The sequence below is a fragment of the Lathamus discolor genome, chromosome 16 (genome assembly GCF_037157495.1).
Source record: "Lathamus discolor isolate bLatDis1 chromosome 16, bLatDis1.hap1, whole genome shotgun sequence".
Lineage (NCBI taxonomy): Eukaryota > Metazoa > Chordata > Aves > Psittaciformes > Psittacidae > Lathamus > Lathamus discolor.
The window spans coordinates 1,347,613-1,374,685 of NC_088899.1; the positions used below are offsets into that span (position 1 = coordinate 1,347,613).

The following is a 27,073-nucleotide window of genomic DNA, read 5'->3' on the forward strand; positions in this document are numbered from 1 at the left end:
GAAGCCTTTGGTGGGTGTTTCTGCAAGCAGCTTCACTGATGTGGCTTCAAGGGAGAGGTGGGAGCTGGAAGTTGCATTTATTGTGCTCATGGGCCATGTGCAGCAGATAAAGGGGCTGGGACACTATTGTCTCAATGGCTGTGCTCTCAAGCTTGGTAGAAGTTAAGCAAGTTCCCCTTGCAAGTGGGAGTTTCCTGTTGAGTGTTTGATTTGGGTGTTTGCCTGTGTGTAATATAAATTAGATGAAAAATATAGCTGAGTCAGGAAAACCTGATGGCAATAAAAGGGATGGAGAACTGTCCTTATGGAACTGCCTCACAACATGGACAAGCAGATTCACCAGGAGAGTGGGGTTGCTCACAGCCGCAATCACCTTCCTGTCTTTTCCAAGCCTGATACTCAAGTAAAGCTCAGCTTATTCCCCAAAGGGGAAGCTTTCTTGAAGTACAGGATCAAGTTATGCTGCCATGGAGGAATTAAAGCTGGAGTTTTGTATAGGTACAGCAGCCAGTAATGACGCTGGTTATGTTTCACAGCTCTGTTTGCAATTAAAGGGCTGGGAGGTGGTCATCTTTGCCTCCTCATCCCAGGAGAATGCTGCAGTATTTTTAGTGGAATGTGTTACTCTCTGAAAGTCCCAGAATGGTGAATTTAAAAACAAACTTAGGATTTTGCAATTTTTGCATAATATTCAGGACCTTGCTTCATGGAACTGATGTGCCTCCAGGCAAGTCTCCAGTCTGCCTGCATGCCTTTAGTAGCTGAAGATAGATGAACATAGAGAATGTATCCTTCCCCCCCCCGCACCCCGCAGGCAAACTGCCTTGTTTGGTGTGCACAGCCCATAAAGAACATGAAATTGTCACTGGAGCTTTTTGTGTTTGGTGTCCAGAAGCCTCTGCAGTATGGAGAATAGATAAAATAATTGAGTGCATATGGCAGCTGTGAGGGGGAAGGTGCTTAAAAACCCCATCAGACTCAAGGAAAACTTAAGCAGAAGTGCATTGCCAGCCTCGTGGTCTCAAAGCAAAGTGTGTGACCTGTTCTTCCTGGCTTGGGTGACAGATTCTATGCCACCAGCAGCCTGTTGGGATGTGAACACAAAGATTGTTGGCTAAACAAGGGGCTCTGGCTCTCTGAATAGGTTTATGGTTGTTGAGAGCCAAGTTTCCACTTGGTGAGGGGCTGCAAGCAGGAGTTTTCCAGCTAGAAGGGATTACCTCTGGGTATCTTGATGGTAATAGGAGATAACAGTGAATGTATGTAAATTGTTAATGTGATGCTTGGCTTAGAGCTGCAGCCCCACTTATAGGAGGTTGTAAAAGCGAATTTCACTTCTGGCTTCATAGTCACTTAATTCTTTTTAAGCCTAAACCCTGCCTTTCCTTCCTTCCAGGCTCCTGCCTCTGCACTGCTGCTGTTAGGGACCCCTAAAATGTCTATTTAAGTGTCTTTCTAAAGGAGTGTGTGTGGGGATCACTTGGTGAGCTTGAATCCTGATTAGAAACCTGAGGGGGAGGGGATGGGGAAGGGGGGAAAGCTGGGATATAGAAACATCACTGGTGAGAACATGCATATCCCTTCATTGTAGCTGGATGTATCCAACACCAGCTGGGCTCTTGACACAAATAGTCAAGACTTCCCAAGATATTGATATGCTGTGGTGGCTCCTGGGACTTGGGACTGGTAATGAGATACAGAAGCCTTCACCTGCAGGTCACTAGTCAAAGGCTGGGGCACTTCAGTTGAGGCTGCCAGATGGCTGGCTTTTGTTTCCCAGTAAGCTACAGGATGGGGAATGCAGCAAAAGCCCTGTTTTATCCAGCAGATCACCGGAAGAATGCCAAGGATCCTGGTTTCTGAGCTTTTCAAATGGAGCTCCTGGAGCTGAATAGATAAATCCTGTAATCAATGTGATGTTGCTGCCATGCAATCACTAACTAGACAAACTGGGATCTGCAATTCCATTAACATTTGCCTTTTTCCAGAGAAGCTGCTTAGTTTTCATTTTGGTTTTGCTAATTGTTGCAGTGCTGGAATTCAGTGCAAATACTTGAATAAAGCTGAGCTGTTTCTCCAGTATCAATTACATCTGGTCTTGAACACAAAAGTCCATTTAATAAACAAAGCTTGAAGAATGTGTGGCCCTTGGACATCTGATGGATCAAATTAAGGTTGAGCAATGTGCAGATCTGTGGGAGTGACTTTCCAAGTGGTTTCAGGTCCAAGCTGAGTGGAGCCTGGCTTCCTTCTTGGGTTTCCACAACATCCGTTAGGCCGTGGCTGTGTTTTGCAGGAACAGGAAATTCTGAGGCTGTGCAATGACTCAGGAAAAGTATAATAATATTTTATTAGATGCTGGCCCAGAGGGGAAGGATCCGAGCTGAAGTTTTCAGGAGTGCCCAGTAACTTGCATGGGTTCTTCTTTGCAGTGCGCGATGTCCCCAGGTGATGTGAGCTCTGGCTTTGTCCAGTTCTAATGATTGAAGTTGTCTTAATAAAGAAAATCAGGTTTGCATGCGAAAGTACTCTCTTTCCTCTTTGGATGTGACTTTACATTAAAACCTGCCCTAGTCACATGTGTGCTGAGATAGCTGCATGTTTAGAATTAAATGCTAGAATTAAACTTGGCCAGGGATGTTAAGGATAACAGGAAGGGATTCTACAGGTACATAGCAAGCAAAAAACAGACTAGGGACAACATAGGCCCCCTGAGGAAGCTCTCGGGAGAACTGGCTACGCAGGATTTGGAGAAGGCTGAGGTTCTGAATGACTTCTTTGCCTCGGTCTTCACTGGCAAATGCTCTGACCGCACCACCCAAGTCTTAGAAGGCAGACACAGGGACTGTGAGAATGAAGACCTTGGGCCCACTGTGGGAGAGGATCTGGTTCGAGACCATCTTAAAAATCTGAACGCACACAAGTCCATGGGACCTGATGGAATCCATCCGCGGGTCCTGAAGGAGCTGGTGAATGAAGTTGCTAAGCCACTGGCCATCATATTTGAAAAATCATGGCAGTCAGGTGAAGTTCCTGACGACTGGAAAAAGGGAAATATAACCCCCATTTTCAAGAAGGGGAAAATGGAAGACCCGGGGAATTACAGACCAGTCAGTCTCACCTCTGTGCCTGGCAAAATCTTGGAGCACATTCTCCTGGAAGGCATGCTAAGGCACATGAAAAACAACAAGGTGCTTGGTGACAGCCAGCATGGCTTCACTAAGGGGAAATCCTGCCTGACCAATTTGGTGGTCTTCTAGGATGGGGCTACAGAACTGATGGACAAGGGTAAAGCAGTTGATGTCATCTACCTGGACTTGCGCAAATCGTTTGACACTGTCCCACACAACATCCTTGTCTCTAAATTGGAGAGATATCAATTTGATGGATGGACCACTCGGTGGATAAGGAACTGGCTGGATGGCAGCACATGAAGAGCTGTGGTCAATGGCTCGATGTCCGGCTGGAGACCAGTAACGAGTGGTGTCCCTCAGGGATTGGTGTTGGGACCGGTCTTGTTTAACATCTTCATCACTGACATGGACAGTGGGATTGAGTGCGCCCTCAGCAAGTTTCCCGACGACACCAAGCTGTGTGGGTCGGTTGATATGCTGGAGGGAAGGGATGCCATCCAGAGGGACCTTGACACGCTTGTGAGGTGGGCTGATGCCAACCTTATGAAGTTCAACCATGACAAGTGCAAGGTCCTGCACCTGGGTCGGAGCAATCCCAGGCACAGCTACAGGTTGGGCAGAGAAGAGATTCAGAGCGGCCCTGCAGAGAAGGACTTGGGGGTGCTGGTCGATGAGAAAATGAACATGGGCCGGCTGCAGTGTGCGCTCGCAGCCCAGAAACCAACCATATCCTGGGCTGCATCCAAAGGAGCGTGACCAGCAGGGCGAAGGAGGTGATCCTGCCCCTCTGCTCTGCTCTTGGGAGACCTCATCTGGAGCATTGTGTGCAGTTCTGGTGTCCTCAACATAAAAAGGACATGGAACTGCTGGAACAAGTCCAGAGGAGGCCACGAGGATGATCAGGGGCTGGAGCACCTCCCGTATGAAGACAGGCTGAGGAAGTTGGGGCTGTTCAGCCTGGAGAAGAGAAGGCTGCGTGGAGACCTAATAGCAGCCTTCCAGTACCTGAAGGGGGCCTATAGGGATGCTGGGGAGGGACTCTTTGTCAGGGACTGTAGTTGACAGGACAAGGGGTAACGGGTTCAAACTGAAACAGGGGAAGTTTAGATTGGATCTAAGGAGGAAATTCTTTCCTGTTAGGGTGCTGAGGCACTGGAATGGGCTGCCCAGGGAGGTTGTGAGTGCTCCATCCCTGGCGGTGTTCAAGGCCAGGTTGGATGAAGCCTTGTGTGGGATGGTTTAGTGTGAGGTCTCCTTGCCCATGGTGGTGGGGTTGGAACTAGATGATCTTGAGGTCCTTTCCAACCCTAACTATTCTATGATTCTATGTTATAGATGTGCGTTCGAGAGTCAAATGGGTCCGAGCACTGCCTTTGCTAAGGTCTTGAAGCTCTCTTCATCTTCCTTCTGGGTCTTTAAGGAAAATATGTGTCTTCTCATCTTTAATTTTGCTGCATTTAGCATGTTTTTCCAGTGTGTAAGGATCCTGTGGAGCTCTGTACATGCTGACCTCTGAATAAACATGGAAAAAAGAGGCTATTTCCAGGGACACAACCTTGCACCACAACACTGCTGCTTCAGTTGTAAATATGATTCACTTCAGTCAAGGCAGTAGGAGAAAACAACAGCCTTAATGTACTCTAGTTGAGTGGCTCAGTAAGCCACCGAGTATGTAAGGTGCAGAATTTGATTCCCCAACACTGAACACTTCTAAGATTTGACTGGGCAGGGTGCTGGGCCTTCTACTCTGCATCATGCTGTGCCTAGAAAGGTTGGACCAGATGATCCTTGAGGTCCCCTCAGCCTCATATTCTGTGATTCAGAATCTGATGCAATTCGGCCAGCAGTCTCAAAGCAAGGCTGGGGTGTGTGTTTAAGACATGAAGAGCTAAAGTACTGTCCTTGTCACTGCTGAACTCTTTTAGATGCTTGTTTAATCCTATTAAAGTAATTCAGAATCAGTTGTTTAGTTGATAAAATTCCGTTAGCCGTAGAGTGAGTGAAGAAGGAAAGATTATTAGTTGGCTACTCCAAGAAGTGTACAGTTTCAGCTTTGGCACAAGTGATTATTTGTCTTGATAGCAGCACAGTTGCCTTAATTATGACACTGTCCACATACCTGCCTTGCTCTGCTGGAGAATACTGTTCCGCAAGACAACAGAATCCTTGTTCAACATGTAGGATTATGCTTAACTCGCTTTTCATTCAGCTTTTCCCCCACTCTGTGCTACCCATTTATTGTATGTCCTCCAACCACAGTGCTCTGTTACATGGTATGTGCTCCTGAATGATGCTGCTGTTCAGCTGCGTGACTCAGTCCAGACCCCCAGAGATCCTTCTGCTTTCTTCTTTTCTAACTCCCAGTGAGGGTGGTCTTGCTCCCTGACTGTCCTGCAAGCACCGTAATAGATGATTGAGTGCTTATTTATGGAAACATGGGTGCATTAGAGTCCAGAGTACACTGTGGACCAAAGGAAACTAATGATGGCCTTTAGCTAAAGGCACAAGGTTAAGCCTGTATTCAGCATGTGGCCTCCCACTGCTTGGGGTGGGAAAAACTTGTGTCAAAATAAAGATGGAAGCCCAGTCTTTGCTTATAAAACACTCCTCATTGCTTCAGTGTTTTCGCCTCAGTGACACTTATTTACAGTGCAGTGATGAATTGAACAAAACTCCTGCTTTGGTATTGCAGTGTTTGGCTGGGGGAGTAGGTTAATTCTTGCCTTTCTAAATTGAAGTCCAAGTTTCCTGTATAATGACTCTTGGCACCTAAAATCATTTTGGCTTTTCAGTTAACACAGAACAAGCTAACAAGGAAAGTTAGCAGCCCAGATCCGCTGTTTGAGAGTGGGAACTCAGAGGATAGGTTGGTCTCCTGACCAGAGTTGTCTTTGCTGGGATCAGCAATTTTAGATGTTTTCTTACTAAATATAAACTGAATGTGCACTAAAGAGACCAAAATGCTTTGGGGAAGGGTCAATGCTTGACATGGAGAAGAACAGAAGGAAAGGTGTATGTGTAGTGGAAAGTAACTGCTCAGTGCTGACATTGCAGCAGCTGACATAGCCTGGCTGGGCCAAATTCCTTATCACTGCATGTTCTACAATGCAAAGGACCTAAATTCAGAAAGAATCAGATAGTCTCATGAGCATGCAGCTGAAATGTTTAAAGCTGCAAATTATCTTGTTCAGATGACTGCATTTGCCCTATGAACAGCTTTCCAGTATAGAAGAGGAAAACCAGTATGCATGAATCTTGTAACTGCATTCTTAGGAAGTACAGCAGCTCTTGAAAGCTGATGTAATAAATGATACAGAAATGGTTCTCTTGGGATAACTGTGCCACTTGGGGGTATTCTGGTAATTAGAATTGCAGGAGGAGTTCCATCAGCTGGAATATCTCTGTTCATTTTATAGACACTGCTGAAATTGTCTCGTTCGTCCAGAGTAGATGAGTGAGGTTTCTTCCCTGTTTTGTCCTGAAGAAGGAGAGGAGAATATGTTGCCTTACGTCCTGTAGTGTTGGTACCAGAGAGGCAATGAATTATTATAATGTAGTATTAAACTCTAGTAAGTATCTTTCTCCTGTGCAGCCAGACTGAGAGAGCTGGGCTGGGTCAGCCTGAAGATGAGAAGGCTCCTGAAGGGGAGACCTGAGAGCAGCTCCAGTGCCTAAAGGGGCTGCAGGAAAGCTGGAGAGGGGCTTGGGACAAGGGCCTGTAGGGACAGGCCAAGGGGAATGGCTTGAACCTGCCCGAGGGGAGACTGAGATGAACTCTTAGGCAGAAGCTCTTCCCTGTGAGGGTGCTGAGGCGCTGGCACAGGGTGCCCAGAGAAGCTGTGGCTGCCCCATCCCTGGCAGTGCTCAAGGCCAGGTTGGACACAGGGGCTTGGAGCAAGCTGCTCCAGTGGGAGGGGTCGCTGCCCGTGGCAGGGGTCGGAGCTGGATGAGCTTTAAGGGCCCTTCCAACCCAAACCAGGCTGGGATTCTAGAACTGCATCCTTAAACAAATATGACTTCCTTCTGGTCAGTGAGAGGTTGTACTCTGCCACTAAGTGCTATGGAAGCCCCATATCAGCCATGTGCTATTTTTAAAAGGAAGTTAAACCTAAACATTAATCTTTGGATTTTGTAAGGGTTGAAAATTCAGGTGGTTATTGGGAGCTTTTCTATAGGGGATTGACTCTGTCTTGAGTTTGGGGCTTCTTTTGAAAGTGCTTTCTATGTATATTGGGAGCTTGAAGACTTGTCCAGTGAGACCTCTCGTGCTCCCATACCACATGTGTAGTATAGGGCTTTTCCCAAAGAAATGGAACCCAAATAGAGTCTGGGAAAAATGCCACTTTTCTCCAAATGGTGTTTTCATCACCATTATTCATTTAAAATGCACATCATTTGACTGCATTTGAGGCTGAAGAGGCTGTTGCTGGACACTTATCTCTGCTGATGGGCAGCTGGCCAGGGAGCAGCTGAGAAGAAGAAATATATTCAGCTGGTCGCTTTCAGGAGCAACACAGAGCAAGGCTCTTCATGATGAGATGCTTTGGGGCTGCCATCCATGCACCTGAAATGGAAGCAGTCATCTCAAGTTGCTCTCTGCCTGAAGAGTCAGCCTAAAATTAATAGCTAATGGAGAAGCGAAGGAAGAGCCAAAGTGGAACCAGATGGGCTCACGGCCACAGATACATCATTTCACTTCACTTGGGCCATGACACTGCTGATTTGTAGCAGTATTTGGGTTGTCTGTCTTCAGAATAAGATTTTCCTAAAAGCTCTTTGCTTCCTGCCCACCTTCATTTACTCTGTGAATGTGGAATGGTTTTGACGTTGCTTCAACCAGGTCTTGAGTATCAGATGCTGAATCCCTGTGAGAAGCATCTAGCTTTATATAAATACTTAAATACTTAATCGGAGCCTTTCAGTTATCACTCACTGCCACATTATGCTGTATATAGACCAAAGTAAAACACCTCAAACTAATGGTTTGGGCTTTTCAGCACTGTCAGTAAAGTTACCAACCATTTCCTGATTTTCGTCTGTGTGTGTCTGCAGGATAATTTTAGGTGTTGCATATCTTGCTAGCCACATCTTTTGTCCTTTGGTTTTGGGTTTTTTGGGGGGTCTTTTGTGGTTATGTTGGTTTCTATTTGTGCCTGCTTACTTTGACTAGTATCCTTTGTATGTTACTGACTTGAGATTGGGATTGGGAATGGTTTTGTTTCAGGCAGTTGGATCTCTTATGTCATATCTAGTGCATCGAAATAGTTTTTGCTTATGGTTTGGGAGCTGCTGCACCTCAAATTGTTTGGTTTATTTTCTCCTCTAGACTTTTTCCTTTCGAAAATGTGCTCACCAGCTCACTGAAGGGCTGGCTGGAAAAGAAGAAAGTACATGTCCACATTGTCTTTATTCCCTCCTCCCCTTTTCATTTCTTATGAGTTCTCAATTCATCACTTCATGACTCATTTTACCCTTGATTGCCTTTTGTCTTCACGTTCTCCATCAGGTTTTCATCTCTACAATGGAGAATGAAATGTAGAAGAGATCCCACATTCATTATTTCTTTTATCTTCTGTTTCAGCCTGTTGTCACCACTATATTCAAGAACTTGCCAGTTGTCCTATATCCTGTTGCGTTCCCAACTTTCTGTTGGAAAAGGGCGTTTTACTTGAGTCCCTTTCCCTTGCAGTGAAATCTGGAATGCTTTTCCCAAGGGAAACACACAATGTGCTAATTGTTTAGTAATAGCTCCAGGAATGATTTGTTGATGGTCCCTTGGTGCCCTGAAGTATGTAGAGAGATGGAGTTCCTGGAGGAACCACCGGTGTGGCCAAACCCAGCAGTATGGGAATATGTATACTGATAATGGAAATGGATATTGATCACGAGATATTGATAGTGGATATTTATCACAAGAGGCCATTGGATGAAATTTGTGCTTGCATTCATGCTACACAGTGTTATCTTTCTGCAGTACATCAAAGCTTCTCTGCCACGTTAAGAGCAGATCTTGTAGTCTTTCTTTACATGAAGCACAGGGGCCAGCTGATCTGAAGCCATTGAAGCTACCTGTGTAGGAGATGTGTTTGACTTTCTGTGTGCACACACAGACACACAGATTTTTATTAGCCAACCTGGTAATGTTTGTCCAGCTGCCTGGAAACTATTTCAAACCCTACCCAGAGTGGGAGCCTGTGCAAAGCCTCCTCTGGTGGATAGACAGTGGATGCTGCATTAGCAGCTCCCTCATTTCCCTCCATTATAAATATTTACCTTTATTCATCAGTCCTTAACAATCACTTTACTGGCTGGCTTTGGCAAGAAGCTAACACTGAGGATGTATATGTTGAAGTGTACTGGACCACACTAGTGGTTAGGTAATGAAAGCTGGAATTACTGGAAGTGGGAGCATGAGCCTGTGTTGTGAGTAAAGTGCAGCTTGTTTTAGTTCTGATTTTAAAGGGTTTCTGGCTCTGGAGCAGATGTGGCATGTGAGGAACAAAATCTGTTCTTCAGGATGCTGATCTCTTTTAACCTGAATGTGTTACCCTCCATCCCCTCCAAACAGGTTCCAAGCCTCTGTGAAGATCTCCTCTCCTCCGTTGATCAGCCATTGAAGATTGCGCGAGATAAGGTGGTAGGAAAAGACTATCTATTGTGTGACTACAACAGAGATGGAGACTCATATAGGTGAGTTCATATCCAAAGCTCAGAGCTAACTGGTTTACTTTGTGAATGAGAGCTGTGTTTAAGGCTTGCATTCCCTTCTTGCTCTTATTTTTAGCCAAAATAGAAATTTAATGAAGCTGTGTGGAGACCTCAGAGCAGCTGCCAGTACGTGAAGAGGGCCTGTAGGGATGCTGGAGAGGGACTCTTCATCAGGGACTGTAGTGATAGGACAAGGGGTGATGGGTTCACACTGAAACAGGGCAAGTTCAGGTTGGAGATAAGGAAGAAGTTCTTTACTGTGAGGGTGGTGAGGCACTGGAATGGGTTGCCCAGGGAGGTTGTGAGTGCTCCATCCCTGGCAGTGTTCAAGGTGAAGTTGGACAGAGCCTTGGGTGCCATGGTTTAGTGTGAGGTGTCCCTGCCCATGGCGGGGGGGTTGGAACTGGATGATCTTAATGTCCTTCCTAACTCCAGCTATTCTATGATTCTACGATTCTACGTGTTTTGTCCTAGAAACCACAGCGTTTCTGCGCATTTTCTTTACTGTGATTTGCAGTCATTCACTGAAGCTTAAAATGTGGTGATGTTCTCTTGTTAAAGGGGTGACTAACATACTTCTCTTCCTGTAGTACAGTTATGTCTTAGAGAATTAAAACCAGTCACATCTCTAGAAGAAATGACTGTGAGGGCTTTGAGATGAAAATTATGGCTTTGTTATGAAATGAAGCCGTCTATTGTTGCAAGGTTGTAAAATCTGTGGCGTGGATACCGCAGTAAAGAGGTGATGCAAGCACTCGGTTTAAACAAAGTCATCTTCCCATACAAAGCAGGGGGGGGTTGCCAGCTGTGAAAAGCATTTTCACTCCTGTTTGCAAAGGATTGAGTCTGATTTTGGACATGCGGTGCCATTAGTTCTGGATGAAAATCCTTGCCCAAATGTTTAGCAAAGGAAAAGAATCGCTCTCTACCAAAATAGCTGTGGACAAGCCCAATGAAAATATCTGACCAATATAAGCTGTGTGTAATTATAACAGAATGAATTTTGAAGTAGAAGGGGCTGTAATGCTGCCATGGTACAATGAGTTTTCAGTATTTTGGCTGCCACTTTGGACAGAGTCTCTCTTTAAATGTGTTTATTTTATACCTTGCCATTAGGATAATTACAGTTGAGAGGCTATAATTGCTTCCTCCTCTTAGTTATCTTCTCCCTTTCCCCGTTTTCTGCACTGCCTGACTTCTCTTAACAGCTATAGTGACCATGGCCTAGTTCCAGATATGTAATTAAGAATCATAATGCTCATACTGCAGAAACATTGTGAATATTGCATCACCTTCTTTTGCCTCTCTTCTCTTAATGAAGGGCACTAAGCTTTGAAGTGATGACCACAATTCATCTTCTGCCCTGAGTTACAGCTCAGCCATCCCTCTGCTTCTGGTTGTGATTATAAGGGTTACATTGATGTCTCTCCTTGTAGCTTGGGTATAACAGCTTACATTCTCTGTGCTAACAATTGGTACTGATCTACAGTCAGAACCCGGCTTTGCTTTGTGCAGGTTTGCATTAGGGTTTTACATTCATCTGGCTGGAATGTTTTAAGAATTCTACTTTAAGTGGAATTCCAGAGAATATTGTGACAATTCATTTTTCCTTTGGCTCAGGCTGTCATTGCAGGAGCAGGTAAGCTTATAAAGGATTCTAGATTCACTGGTATCAATTGCTTTGAGTTGTAGGAAAGGTACGTACCTAAACTGAAAGTGTATCTGTACATGATGTACACAGAGATCATGCTGAGATTCATTTTGCCCTAGAAGCAGTAGGAGGAAATGATAATGGATGCTGAGTTTGACAGTGCATCTGCATTGCAGCTGAGTGTAAATCTGGGGTTTTCTTTAAATATAACCTATTGCAGTTGGTCAAGAAGTGAGAAGTTCTGTAAGGTGAAGTGTTTGCTTGTGTTCTTTAGGGTTCTAGTCTAACACTGAAAGTGTGTTCAACCTTCCACAAACCAGCCTGGTGCCTTTTAAAAGCATTTGTGCAGTAAGCTCATCTGCCTAAGCCAGTCAGCTCTACCTTAGCAGCTACATGCATTGAATCAGTTCTAAATTAGTAGCTAGAATAGTTTTATCACTTCTGCTCTCCACAGGGTGTACTCCTGCAGCTGCATCCTGTCTGGCAGATGCAAGAGAAGGGATTAGATCCTGTCTATCTTCTGGGTCTTTTAAGAGATGCTTTCTCTCTGCAGTTGTGATCTTTCTTGCAGTCCCCTTGTATCCTATGTAGGCTATTGACATCTAGCACCAGAGGCACAGGAAACTTGGAACGGGCACTTGTTAAACAGTGCTGTGATACGCTGCAGTAACTACTAACACTTGCTGCCCCCCTGCCCCTCCGTGTTGAATGAGTGTATGTGGAAGCCTTTTCTTTAAGGTTAGTTTCATGCTTGAGTGAAATTTGCTCAATCTCTTTCTAAGAAGATAATTAAAGAGTTACAAGAAAGCAGGAGGACTCAGGGGGGTTTAAATCACGTTGACATTTTGTCCTGGGTTTACCAGGAGCCGTTTTGCTCCTTCTTAGTAACTGGTGCAAGCTCTGTGTTTTGACTTCCAGCCTGGGCAGAGAGCTGATAACACCGATTGGTTTTAGTTGTTGTTAAGTGATGTTTATTCTGGCCAAGGACTTTGTGCGTCTCCTACTCTGCTGGGGATGAGGGGAGGCCGGGAGGAAGCAGAGACAGGACACCTGACCCAAACTGACCAAAGAGGTATTCCATACCACAGCCCGTCATGCCCAGGATGTAACTGGGAGTTACCCGGAAGGGCACGGTCTCTCTTCGGGGGCATCGAACTTGTTCGGCGGTGGTATCGTATTCTCTTGTTATTTTCTCTTATCAATATTATCATTGGTGGTAGCAGTAGTGGTTTGTGTTATACCTTAGTTACTGGGCTGTTCTTATCTCAACCCGTGGGAGTTACATTCTCTTGATTCTCCTCCCCATCCCTCTGGGAGCGGGAAGGGTCGGGGGGGTGAGTGGACGACCTGTGTGGATCGGTTTAAACCACGACAGTTCTTTTTCAGGCCTTATTAAGTGATGGGGTTTCAGAAAAACTATTCCATTTGTTCTTCTAGAATAGGCATAATATATTAATCGCTGGCATTAATGAATGCTGTTCTTTAAGGCTTTGGATTCAAGTGTTCTGGATTGAAGTGATTCTTCCTGCTGGAATTGATTGGTCTCAGCTCTGTTTTGTGAAGTAAATTCTTTCCTTCAGCACAAAGCAAAAGTCTTTGAAAGGCAGGCAAGGCTCACTTGTGCATGTGTTAATCCCATTCTGTGCCTGTGTTCAGACACTGTTATTCATACCTCATAAAACCTGAAGTTGTTACTGGGAAGTGCCTCTTACACTAATTTAATCAATTAGGCCCAAATCTTGGAGGTTTGCTTTTAAAAGCTTTTGATATTTCCAAGATTTCTCAGAACCACACGGGCAATTAGAAGTCTCAAGGAACACTATTCCCTACCTGCAGCGTGCTGCAGCTCCAATTACTGCCCACTTCAAACCAAACACTGGCTTTGCTCTTATTGGAGAGGTTGTTAATTGCATTTCTTTTAATACTAACCCAAGGATTTCAAAGCCTTCTGCAGACAAGTGAGCCTCGTGCTGCTTGAGCAGGAAAAGTGGAGCTAGATAGTCAGGTTTCCTACTGGGAATCAAGTTTTATAGGTGTTCTTTTCAAGTGGTTTTACAATTAATGGATGAAAACATTGATAAATGGTATTCTTTTCTCTTTGATTCTTTTTAAGCTTCAGTATATGTATGATCTCAGTCTTCAAGTTTGGAAAGGACCTTAAGATCATCCCGTGCAAACCCCTTGCCATGGGCAGGGACACTTCACACTAGACTAGTCTGTCCAACCTGGCCTTGAACACTGCCAGGGATGGGGCATTTACCACTTCATTTGTTCCACAAACCAATTACTTGCTAAAGATTGAAGATCCTTCCTGCTGGGAGTTGGCTTTGATAAAAGCTGCTGTGGGATGTTTGGCCATTCAGGTGATAACTCCACAAGTCTCATCGGGCAGCATATGCAGATATGAATATCCTCATGCTCAGCCCATCACAGTTTACTCCTTCCTCGCATTTAGACTTGCTTTTCTCCATGGCAGGCATGGATCAGACCAGAAGGTCGATTTTTGGAGCCTCCCTTGGATCTTCATGGATAGATAATTTCCAGTTTCTTCCAACTGTGGCACTGCTACTCAAGGGAGCAGCTTCTTCTGCGTGTAGCCTTGCAGGCACTTCTATGAGTGCTCCTGTGGTAACAGAGGTTTCTGGAGGACATCAAACAGCCTTGGAATCCACATTGTGAAGGCAGAGCTTTTCTGGTTTAATATAAGACTTCAAGGTCCCTGACTTTGGCCATACATTTCCACTCTGAGTGTGTTTGATCACTCTATTAAATGGAATCCTTATGCGGACTTTGGTGCCAACACCACTGAAACCTGTTAGCTGAAACAAAAACCATTCTCTTTTAGGGAAATTAGAGGTCTGACTTTTGAAATTTAAGTGCTTGTCCATCTGCCTTTCTTCAAATAACCTCAGTGTAAGCTTTGAAATGTTTCAAGTACTCTTCCACCAGAAGAGAAAAAAGCACAGGGTTCTGTTATGAGGAGGTTTTGTTGGGTTTGGGGTGGATTTTTAGGAGAACTAGCTGTTGGCTTCAGCCATAGTGAGTTGAAAATGTCCCAGTCTGCTGGTTAAACAGATCTATGTTACTGTGCTGCCCTTGGAGTGCCATTCCTGCACCCTGCAGAAGAGAACTCATGTTTACAATGAAAGTATCTTCATACCATGGCTTCTGCATGAGTTCTGTACTCACTGGTTTCCTCATACATGAAGGAGAAGCATCGTGTGCTGAATTCACAGAAAACAGGGGTTTTTGAATCCGTGTTTTAATGTAGAGAAAGAAAAAGCAAGTGCATCCTCATGAATGGTGCTGGTGAGGCAGCAGTACACTCCTGCATTGCCTGGTATCCAAACTATAGCTTTGCTTTTGCAGACTTCGTGATAGTAAAGTCAATGCTCTGTCTGCCTGAAGTGGTGTCTCTCCAACATTGGACACTAGTAAGATTTGGCCGGACAGGGTGCTGGGACATAGAATCCCAGCCTGGTTTGGGTTGGAAGGGCCCTTAAAGCTCATGCAGTTCCAACCCCTGCCACAGGCAGGGACCCCTTCCACTGGAGCAGCTTGCTCCAAGCCCCTGTGTCCAACCTGGCCTTGAGCCCTGCCAGGGATGGGGCAGCCACAGCTTCTCTGGGCACCCTGTGCCAGTGCCTCAGCACCCTCACAGGGAAGAGCTTCTGCCTTATCTCCAACCTGAGCTTCCCTTGCTTCACTTTGAACCCATCACCCCTTGTCCCATCCCTACAGTCCCTGATGAAGAGTCCCTCTCCAGCATCCTTGCAGCCCCCTTCAGACCCTGGAAGCTGCTCTGAGGTCTCCACGCAGCTTCTCTTCTCCAACCTGAACAGCCCCAATGTTCTCAGCCTGGCTCCGGTCTAGGCCTGGCTTTGCCTAGAAAGGTTGGACTAGACCTTGAGGTCCCTTCCAACCTGGCATTCTAGGATTCCGTGGTGTCAGTTGGATTTGCCTCATGGATGTAGCTGTGCCATTTGGGAATCCCACAGGTAGCACCAGCAGTGCTTTAGTGTGGATCCCTTCCAGATTTTGGAGTTGCTGGGTTAGCAGCACTGCTGTAGCTGTCCACTCTCCTCCAGAGCAACCAGGTTGGAAGCAACTGTTTCAAAATGAGAACCAACACATGAAAACCGGTGCTGGGGGTAGATGTGACACAATGATTTAGCTTTTCCTGGTGTCTCACCTTTCGAGTCAGATGTGGTGGGGAGGAGGGAAGGGCTCTGGAAGCACAAAGCCAGGGCAAAGCAGGGCCTGTTCTTTGTGCTTTGCATTAAACAGATGTCAGAACTAGATGCCTTTCTGTGAAATGAGTAACAAATGGCTACTCAGGAGAAAGCCTTGACGTATGGACTGCATTAAGACCTAGTGCTGGTAGGCTGGAGTGTTGTGAAAAATGAGTAGGTAAAGGGTAGGGGCACCCTTCTTGAAACCAGCAGTGGTATATGTAAGTTGGTTATTCCAAGGGGAAATGAAAGGGAGAATGCTGGTTTATAGAATGGGAATTATAAAAGTCTCAAGCAGATGGGCAAAAGGCTTCCATTAATCTTTTAATACCAAATCTTTCATTAAGAGCACAGAAATCTCTTCCACACCTGCAGAAACCATAGTAAAACCTGCAGCCTTATAGAGCCTCTTAAATCCTTCCAACTGCTCAAACGTTTCCCTCATGTTGGGCTAAAAAGAGAGTTCATTTCAAAGGGAAAGACTGGAAGAGAGTTTGGAGGCAGCAGTGTTCGGCTCTGATAATGTCAGATCCCAAGGAAACTGCACAGCCTATTTGTATGTGCATGAGAGTATTTAATTTGCCACATCTGAGGCCTCAGTTTTGCCTATTTAAGAAGGAACAGATTGAAACCTAAGCATGATTATTTATATAGTAAAAACCTGAAGCAGGGGGGGAGTGTTCTGCAGGTACGCTGTGAGCTGTGGGGAGTTGGTGTTCCCTCGTTGTCAGTGTTTGGGGTGGTGTTTGAGGGTGGAATTCTCGCAGATGGATTGCTCTTGGTGCCTTGTGGTATTTTTGGGAAGTCAGCATCTGTGGCTCAGCGCAGAGTCACCAATCTCCAGCCTTTCAGAGGTTGTCTTGGTTGTTTAACCCTCTGTTTCCCTTGTCTCTTTGGCAGATCACCGTGGAGTAACAAATATGATCCTCCCCTGGAAGACGGTGCCATGCCATCTGCTCGCCTGCGCAAGCTGGAGGTGGAAGCCAACAATGCCTTTGACCAGTACAGAGACTTGTATGTCAGTTCTACCCTACAGAGCCCTCTGCTTTCCTTGTTTCCTTCAGCAGGCAGGCGGGACACACAGTGGGTCCAGGTGGTGGCCACTGGCTGCCTCTGAGAGTGGCACACCAGGGGCAGCAGAGGGAGAAGGGTAGGCAGCCACTGAGCTGCTGCTGGGAAGCGTATCCCCTGTGATTCTGTGATAGGAAACATGATCAAATTTGTCAGCTGATGCCAAAGGCAGTTCCTCAGGTGCTTTCCTGCCTCCCTCCCCCCATTAAGATATTAATGGTGTCTGTGTCCTGAAAGGACCCGTGTTCTCTGTGATCTTGACTCAGTTCAGTCTTAAACCATCTGCTTTTTCCATTCCCTCAAGACTGTACTCTCTCAAAATATCTATATGTACTGCAGCAACTTTCACATCTCCAGTAGAATGACAGGAGCTAGCAAACTGAAATGCAGCAGTTGGTGGGAAGTCATGTACTGTTGCAGGGGCATCCTCTGATGCTTGTTTTAGGCCCTGCCTTGTTAAAGAGGCGTAAAGCAAAGGAATTAATAGAGTGTAAGATAAATGTAGATTAGGCAGTGTCTTTTTTAAGTAGCAATAGGAAGCTGTCTGACTTGCCCAGAGAAGTTGTGAATTCCCCATCCCTGGCAGTGCTCAAGGCCAGGTTGGACGGGCTTGGAGCAAGCTGCTCCAGTGGAAGGGGTCCCTGCCTGTGGCAGGGGTTTGGAACTGGTTGAGCTGATCCCTTCCAACCCAAACCAGTCTGGGATTCTGTGATGCCTTTCCAGTTGAACAACTTTTCCAAAAGGTGGGAACATGCTGGTCTTGCAACTGCAGTCCCATCTGAGCAGTCCTGGTGATGCCATCAGCTGTCATCTTTACAGGTTGTGGTCTCCTGGGCAGTGATGGAATGGAAATAGTAACGCCAAATCTGAAAAGCGAGTGTGAGTTGCAAAGCAAAATGAACTTACTGCTTCATTCAGTGACAGGCTGCTCTCTTATTGGAGATGCCTAATGAGCATGAAAAAGGTGAACAAACTCCATTGCTGCTTCATATTGCCCAAAACTGGAGCTAAACCACGTCCTTAGCTGTAGCGCATCATGTGTCACTGTGCTGTTACACTGCTAACAAAAGCAGGTTGACAGGTACTTTTCTTGCTAGAGTTTCTGCTTGTTTTAGGATGTGGCTTGAGGTGAATGTAGCCTGTCCAAATGTGTAATCTTCACATTTTTGTTACGATATCCAGTTCGTGCTTCTTTTCATCCATTACTTTCACAGATACCCAACTCCTCTTGCCAGTAACAGTTGTTTCTGGTATCTGAACTTACTGGAAGAAAGGAGTTTTGTATGTGTAGTTTGCAGTTACCCCCCAGGTGCAGAACAGACCAAGACCAACGGGTTCTTTAATACACTAAGGTGAAACTGAGGATGTTTATGGAACCAAGGTTGTCTTTCTAAACCCCTCTGTGATCAGATGAGTGGGAAGTCATGGCTGGATACAATAACTCCTTTAGGAAGGTTTAATTGCTGGAGGGAAAGCCTGGTACAAGCTACTCTCAGGTTTAGGTGAACCTGTTCAGCACATGGTACAGGTAGTCTCAATATATTGTATGGAAGTAAAAAGCAAGATTAGATCCAATTTCATCTTTCAGTTGGCCAGTCCAGGCTTTATAGGCAATACATTGTTACAGGGAGGGATCCTCACAAAGACTTCATTCTGGTGTCATCAGCCAGAAATGACGGAGACACTGTGGCTCGCGGTGTGCTCAGACGAGATAAGCACATCTGTCAGCACCCTGCGCTTTGGGGCATGTTCTGATCTCAAAAATGTGTCAGAAAACGAGGAGAAGGGTGCCTGACATTGTGCTGAGTGGTGCGAAAATTGGGGCATTCTTTGCAAAGTATTTGCAAAGCTAAAGAAACTTAACCTGGCCATTGGAAGGGTTCCTCGTGCTTGAAATTGGAAGTGGTTTGTACTTTACCTACAACAGAGATTTGGATAGAAACATGCTTTTGTTCTACTACTTGGACTCTAGTTTCCTTAATGAGCCAATTGGAGTTTGTATTTTGACAGCAGAAGCTTAATTTTTACTTGGAGATTGGAGGGGGGATGAGGTTGGGGTCACAGCTTTCCTCGCTGCTGCTTGCTGCTCGTGCCAACGTTTCAGGTTGGGAATTAGTGTTAACCATTACCCACATAACATCTGCTGGAGCCATCTGAGAGTCTGAAGTGTGGGGAAGGTTGTAGTGGGAACAAGATGGCAATTGCAGTAATGCAGGGGGAATTTCCATGGTCTGGAAACTAAGACTGTGTCTGTAAAGGCAGGAGTAGGGCTGAGGCAGAAGCTCTTCCCTGTGAGGGTGCTGAGGCGCTGGCACAGGGTGCCCAGAGAAGCTGTGGCTGCCCCATCCCTGGCAGTGCTCAAGGCCAGGTTGGACACAGGGGCTTGGAGCAAGCTGCTCCAGTGGAAGGGGTCCCTGCCCCTGGCAGGGGTTGGAGCTGGAAGAGCTCTAAGGTCCCTTCCAACCCAAACCAGGCTGGGCTTCTGTGATTAAAGGTGTCACTGATCTCCTGCTTTGGCAGCTTGTGGCATGGGGAAAGGAGTGCGCGATGTGTCAATTCCAAGACAGAGTTACCAGTGTCATTTCAGATTCCAGAGCCAATGACAGCAGAGGTTTTCCAGCTTTCTGAAACATGTCAGGCTCATTTAAAAGCATTGATGTATTAAGCAAAGCAGTAAGTAGTATGCTGGCAGTACTGTGTACTCTGTGGGAATGATGGTTTCTGTTGCATGACAAGGTTTATAACAGAGCCACCTTCCAGTAACGGTGTTCATTTTGTAGCCAGTGTGCAAAAAACCTTTCTTCAATTGACCTTAATGGTGTCTGTTCACTCTGATGGGATTCTGTCCAAACAGACTGCTCGTAGGTGACACCAAGCTACTGGATGCTCCACATCATGAAGTTCTTCTTAGAAACTGTGAGTTTAAGTGCTGTGCCTGTTGCACTGTTTGACTTTGAGCTTGCATTGCAGATTAAGATGATGAAAATGATGCTGAGGGACAATCCTCAGGTCTCATACATCAGCTTCTCATACAGCAGTTCCTTAAGAGGCTGTTCTGCCCCTCTCTACAGTTAGAGAATGCTTTTGAGGGGCACCTCTAACCACAGCTCTGCTGTATTTTATGGTAGAGAGGTAGCAGTTAATACAAAACCAATCTGTAGGCGGTTGTTTACAGGGAACACCAGGCCCTGTGTGCTTGGATTTCCTGAGCCGTTAGACATTGTATTCCTAGAAGGAAGGTTTTAGCTGTGATTTCCTAAGCACTTTGTGGCTCTGTTTCCAGCCTCACCAGGCTAAGCTGCTGGATTTGTGCTGTTGCAGTCTAGCCAGGACAGAGTGGAGGATGTTGTGTGTCTTAATACCTTGTCTGAGGTGTTAAGACTTGTCCCTTGCTCTGCGCTATGCTTGCTTCACTTCCCAGCTTTAAAATACATCTTACATGGGTCATTCCAGGGGGAAGATATTTGCTTTCTGCAGAAAAAGAAGTGCTATGGAGAACATGTGCTACTCTGCTCTCAGCATATGGTACAAGCTTCCTCTGATCTCCTGCTTTACCTTTACCCACACTAAGGGATAATACCACACAAAGTTCATCTCAGGATCTCCCAAGACTTCAGATAGTTTCATTTTTTCCTTGTAGCAGTCCCATTTGGCCCACATACCATTCCTTGGTAGAGTTCTGCTTTAATCAGGTGTGGTGAGTATCCACCTACATCTAGTGAGTCATTGCATTTAGTTGCCATTTCCCAAGGGGTTGGCACCTGCTAGTGTGGGTGTTCGGAGGGAAGCAGCCTGTTATGCATTTGCTAATGGATTGTTTCGCACAAATTGGTCACATTTGCTCTTAAATCTTAGTTTCCCCCCCAAAAAAAAGCTTCTTGGCCTGCAGCAGTGTGTGACTACAGTGGGAAAACAAGTAATATCATACAGGGTTGTTTCAAACCACGGAAGCTCGAGAAGAACAACTGTGCTGAATGTTCAGCACCTCTTAACCAGAGCCGAGTTGTTCCCTGTAAGTGCCTGGTTTAGTGCAAACTACATTTAAGTATCTTTTGACTTGCCCACCTTTTATTTCTGGAGGCACATTCATGTCTCTTTGGGTTAAAGAGGAATCATTCTAAGTTTCCCTTCCCTCTGTTAAAGCTGTTTAAACAACGGCCATATTTCTTGGGCATCTCTTTACCAAAACGGATGTCACTTTCCCCAAAAACAACTGCTTCATTTTGATCTCCTGCTGCCAGCTTTAACTCACACACTGCCTGAAGCTAATGCCTTGCTCTGTTTCTGTTCAGTAGGTTATTATTCCCAGATGGAAGTCTAGGATCTTACACCCTTCACTTAGAGCCTTGCTTCTCCACGTCCAATATGGTGAAGATAATTCCTTCAAACACATGGTTGTAATTTATTGCCCTTTGCTTGCCGTGTGTGTGCGATGGATTGAAATCAAAGCATAATGAGGAGCAGGGCAGCTGGGTAAATCTATCTATTTGGGACTCTTGTTTTGGGTTGCAGATAATCAGTGCTTTAATGAAGTAATGGAATCGCCCTTTGTTGTCTGGAAGAAATCATTCCTGAAGTGATTAAATAGACCTCCCTGGGGAAGGATGCTGCTCATCGTGGTGTTCCTACAAACAAGATGAGTTTTGGCAACTTTGGACTGCTTTAGGCAGCAGGCACACGTTTAGAAAGCTCTTCCTTACTTTGTTTCTTGGGTTAAGGAGGATTTATTGGTGCTTTTGAGTTTTAACAACTTTATTAAAGAGAAAGGGAAGATAATAACATCTTAATAACTTTGCTCCTTAAAATGTTGTCACTGATGAGGGGTTCGAGTTCCCTCCACAGTGAGCACTGAAGCGTTTTGAACTTTTGCTTCTCTGTGTTTTGCTGTTGATCCATTTTCAGTTTGTTCTATTAGAGCTGTGGGTAAGGAATTTGGTAGGAGCGGAAGGAGGCCTGGGAGAGGATTGACCTCTGGAATGTCTTCATTGTGTGTAATCCTTTTATGATTGAATTTTGGGTTGGAATCCAGTGCAAACAGTTTGGCACTCAAATACTCGATAGTGTTAGCAGTGCTGAGCGTGGCACCCCTTCCACACAGTGGACCTTCTTGCAGTACCCTTTGCAGTGCAGACAGCACCTAAACTGAACTTCCACCACCTTTCTTCCTTCAGCTGCAGGACATAAGGCTACAGAAATTCCCTGTATGCCTCTACCTTTAGGAGTATCTGGATTCAGGAGCCTTTTGCTAGGAGCTTGAAGGGGCTGCTGGTCAGATACAGTAGTGAAGTCCCAGTGAGAGAGCTTAGCCTTTAACTTGCATTTCTTTGCAAGGTTTGTGACAGTCGCTCTATTTATCAGTTTGACCCAACTGATTTATCGAGTGCATGGAACAGCGTTGATTCCACCGAGTAAAAGGAGAGCATCAGATGTAAGAGGTGTGATGTGTGTTTCACACATGCTCGTGCCCATAGGTGTGCATGGGGGAGCTTCAGTTGCCTGCAGTGCAACTCTCAAATGATCAGGCAGCTGTGAGCTCTTTCTATAAGCATTCAGTCTGTGTTTAGATGTAAACCTAGTTTGCCTAAACTAAAAACCCATGGAAAGCTTTGAAGTGACTTTATTGCCATTAGCTCACTGTTCCTCATTAATGGTTACTAGCCCTTTGTGATGCCTTTCTCTTGGCCATGGTGGTTCCTGTGGTTTTTCACAGCAAGGGCCCTGCAGATTGAATCCAGATGCATTTGTTATGCATCCCAGCACTAAGGAAACCTGACTTTCCATCTCACTGCTGGCTGGGCTTCTGCACAATAGGGTGTGACATCAGGATTATGTCATCTGTGAGATTCTTGCCTCCGGGTTAGGCTGATAAGTCCAAGATGAAGTCTCCTAAGACAGACCTAAACTGCCAAGATGCTGCTTTAATGTTCTTGTGCTTTTAAAATCACAAGCATGATGTTTTCCCGGGGACATTGTTTTGATGTAAGAGTAAACAGAGCGGGGTTGAGGTCCCTTCCTTAATTTGCCTGTGGGCAGCTCAAAACTCAAACCAGAATCAACACTGAGTTTGCTGATACATATTACATGGATTAGAATAAGCTTCGAAGAAGAGAGGGGAAAATGAAGCTTTGAAAACTTCAATTAGTTGCTTTTCTTCTGCTTTTTTCCTTTCTGTGGGTGCTTCGTTCTGGAGCAGCTCGATCCAGACCACGTTCTTATCTTCTGAATCAGAGATGCTTGGAGGAGGAGGAGTTTTTCCCTTGGGTTCCCACGGTTCTCTGTGATTACATAAAACGTGAAGGCTGGAGAGGGAAAGCATTAGCAGGTCAGCACTGATGATGCAGTGCTCTGCTTAACCACCGCTCTCTGAAGGTTTGAAATCCCCAGCAAGAAATTACTTACACACTTCCAAAAGCGGAGTGAGGCTCAGTCGTACCTTGTCAGTTTGTTATGATGTGATTATCGCTAACAGCGCGTGCCTGTGCTTGCTCTTTGTAGAAATTCACTTCATGTTCTCACAAATACACAGTGTTTTAATGCTGACAGAGTAACTTCTTGTAGCACATCTGATATCTATCTGAAGAAAGAAATATGTCACGTGCAATCTGTAGTCTGCACAGACTCTGGCCAGCTTAATCCCTCATACAGAGGACTTCTGCTGCTGCCTTTTCCCCTCCGACCCATAGCTGAATTATAACTGGCAGGGTCCAAACCGTACCAGACTGTTGGTGGATGAAGCGGAGCAGGTCCGGCCAGCGGATGGCTACGGGTGAAAGACTGGGAAGCACTCGGTGCTTCCTGGTAGTTAATGAACCAGGAACACATTGGGGCATGTTACAAAGTGACCCATTGTCCTGCTTATGAGGTGGTTAATGGAACTGTTTCCAGGTGACTTCTCAAAAGGGATTGGGTCATTAGTTTCCATCTGCCAAGAGCAATTGGATGGTAAGGCAAATGTGAGCAGTACGTTTAGAATTTTCTTCAATAATGACAGGTCCTGGAAAGCACAAAATTGAAGGTTCTGGGAGGTTTTTGACCTTCAGGATCCCATTGTTTGGATACTGTTTTCCTTCTTTGCAGAGTTCTTGCACTTCACAGCCCTGCTTCGCTGTTTGAGTCATCCCACCGCGGTCCAGATGTGTGTTTTTAAGTACAACTGGCATTGAAGTTACACATACCTAACCAGATTGGTATGTTTGCTCCAGGGGGTTCTGCACCTGTGTATGCTGGAAAGAATGTGTGTAAAATACCTGTACAGAGTCCGCAAGCATACTTCAGGCTGTGTTCATAAACTGTGGTGGAACAGCCCTGCTCTGTACACACAAACATTTTACCTTCCTCATTTGAAGGATTGAGGTAACATGCTGGAAGTGTTACACAGCTGCACGCCTGGGACCAGAGGAGGAGGGAGAGAGGAACTGTAAATCATCCGTGTTCATGCCAGTGGGAGAAGTGTTACATCCTGGGGAGCTCCTGGTCCCAACCTGTCCTTTTCATTAAAGAACGGGCTCCTGAGCCTCATTACTGGAAACCTGGATGGAGGGGACAGGCAACAAAATTCCTTAGTGACAACTCTGATCTCTTGGTGCCGTCCTGAAGACTTTCTTCCCCCCTCACTTGAGCTATGAGTTGCAGGTGATTGGAATGAATACCTTAGTGATGGTTTGAGTTTGGTGGAGGGGGGAGTGCTGAAACTTGCCACTTTCTTCATATTTCTGCTGCTATTTATGTGCTGGTTTGAAATGACAGGGGAAGGACTCAGGGAAAATTGTGCCAAGTCACTTGCCATTATAGTCATCTGCTTTAATAACAGTTGAAGTGGCTGCTGCCTCAGCTAGGTAGTGTTTTGGGGTTCCTGTTAGACACCAGCTTCTCACACTGTGACTTTACTCATTGTCACACTTGTAAAAACATTTGTAGCTGCATGCTCCATGTTTTCCTTTGGGGTAGGTTGTTTAAATGCCAGGTTTCTTGGAAGTCTGTTGATCTAAAGAGATGGAGCCATTTGCCTCTCCTTCCCTGCTCAGTTTCTGTGGCTGGAAGGAACAGCGAGGCAACCTTCAGGGGAAATAAAAAAGCAAATCTGTTTTGCTGCTTTAAATGAGCCAGTTTGAAACACTGTGCAGCTCCTTTGAAGGTTTGCATAGCCTGAGCTTCCAGGTCCTGGTGCTTTGGCTTCAGGGCTTTGTGGCTTAGTGCTCTGAGAGCCTTAAGCCAGCGCCACCGGGTGGGTTTTTGTCTCTGGCTCTCAGTTTCCTGACTGGAAAATCCAGATGTGCTTTTATGGATGAGTGATTTGGTTCTGAAGTGTAATTGAAAGGCAGAGCTCTTGTTTTTACTGCTCTGGGGTGGAAACTCATTTTCTCAGGATAGGGTCCAGCATTCGCTTGCAAGGCTTGTGAGAAGCAGAATGCTATCAGGAAAGTGCCTTTTCTGATATGTCCTGTAGTGGTAAGGCAAAGTGATTGATGTGTCCTCCTTTCTTGAGGTCTATGCTGGAAGATGGGGGATTTCCTCCCCTGTCACATCGCTCTTGAAGCTATGGCTTTGTTCTGGCCACAGCCTCTCTATTTCATGGCTACAGCTGGAGTTCCTTGAACAAGTTTCCATCCTGGGTCTCCACCCGCTTCAACTTCAAACACTTCATAAAGCTTTGGATCACTCTTAGCTTAAATATTTTCTTTTATTCTTGCATTTGTAAAGTAGGTCAGGTTGAAGTGTGACATTTTTTGTATAAAGCAGCTTTTTCCAGGAGTTCTGTGGTTGGCGAGTAACGGATAGAGAGCTGCAGTGTTTGAGCATGGCGTTCTGACTCCAATTGATTCTGAGGGAAAAGCTGTTCTGAACTGTGGAAAGAGAATGAATGGTTACGTTGGGCCTTATTCCTTGTAGTCATCTTCCTGGGCAACTGCATAGGAAGCAGTTTTACTGGAGATGGAAGACCACTGGTTATCCTCAGAAAGGACAGAGACAGCATTTGGTCTGTTAAGGTCCCTTCCAAAGCAAACCATCCTGTGATTGATTTGGCAGAGCTTTGGTCTTTAACAAAGGGACATGACAACTCTAAGTCTGCTTTTTCTCATTGTTTTATAGCAATCTTTTGTCTATAGGTAAACCCAGGGTACATCCTGGAGAGCTCCCGTGTCCTTAAGCACAAGAGGAGCAATGGCTTTGCTTTGAACTGCTGTCCTTTGAAAGGGGTTTATCTTTTGGAGATGTTTTTGAGGTGTCCCAATACAAATTCCTCCTTTTTCAGATCTTTTGTACATCTCAAAAGCATCTGCTCATTGTGTTGTGCTGAGCCTTGGGTGCTTTGGGAGAGAACTTCTGAAGAAGACAGATTGCCTTAGGGTTTTCTTGATTCCAAGACTACATTGTGCAGGAGGAGAACGTGCCACAAGCAGGAGCACCCAGAACAGGCCATCAGTGAAGTTTCTGTTCAACCCAGGAGCTAGGTAGTGCTTCAAAGGGTTTTGCTGCAACCACTGCATGTGACTTTGAGCCTGTGCTCTGCTTTGCCCATCCATTTCTTTACCAGAGAAGATGATGTCTTCCAGGAACCTTTTCCAAGCTGGTTACCTCTCCTGCTTGGATTTTACTAAGTGCTGCTATTTCATCTGTGCTGAAGGGGTTCCTTGGAGAAAATCCCTGCAGGAAATCCAGGTTCATGAATGTACGTTTAAATTCCTACCAGTCTGTCATCCAGTTCTCTGTTATGTAGCACCCAGTTAACCTGTAGCACTTCTTTGTTTTTCCCGAAGAAAACAGGTTTCAAGGAATGTTCCCCTCTCCAAACATGCCTTTCCTGGGCTTGGATCATCTTAAATCCCACTGCAGTGCATTTTAGTGTGAGGAAAGGTGAAGAGAGCTCAGTGACATGTGTTTTCTCCCCAGGAAGGAGGAGTGACATTATAATGCTGAAGCCCAGAGGAGGCTTTGGCCATTCTGTACCCCAGTGTGCCTTGGATTCATGCTGGTTCAATCACTGGCACTGTTTTGTTGGAGTCTCAGGATCCTGGATCTGGCCATGGCAAAGCAACTTTATTGAAATAGCATGTTGGTATTTAAAACAATATTAATACTATATTTGATTCATTAAATACACAAAGGCAAGTTAAAGCGTTTCCATGTGTGCGCTGTTAGTTCTGGCGGGAGGTTCCTCAGCTGGTTTTATGTGGTTTCAGACAACATTTTAGCACATTCTTAAAATACCCACAAAAGCCTTTATGTAAAATCTCATAAAGGTGAAGCACATAAAAATGATTTTTTTCCCTGTTTCA

The 27,073-nt window shown here is 45.4% G+C and overlaps 1 protein-coding gene across 2 annotated transcripts in view; it reads left to right on the forward strand.

Annotated features, from left to right (window-relative positions):
• The window catches only part of CAPZB (capping actin protein of muscle Z-line subunit beta), a 67,863-nt gene that overhangs the window by 25,751 nt on the left and 15,039 nt on the right, over positions 1–27,073 (forward strand). For both annotated transcript variants that reach the window (XM_065696749.1, XM_065696747.1), the window contains 2 exons: positions 9,703–9,824; positions 16,626–16,739. In XM_065696749.1, coding sequence (XP_065552821.1) covers positions 9,703–9,824; positions 16,626–16,739 — 236 coding nt within the window. The remainder of the gene's footprint in view (positions 1–9,702; positions 9,825–16,625; positions 16,740–27,073) is intronic.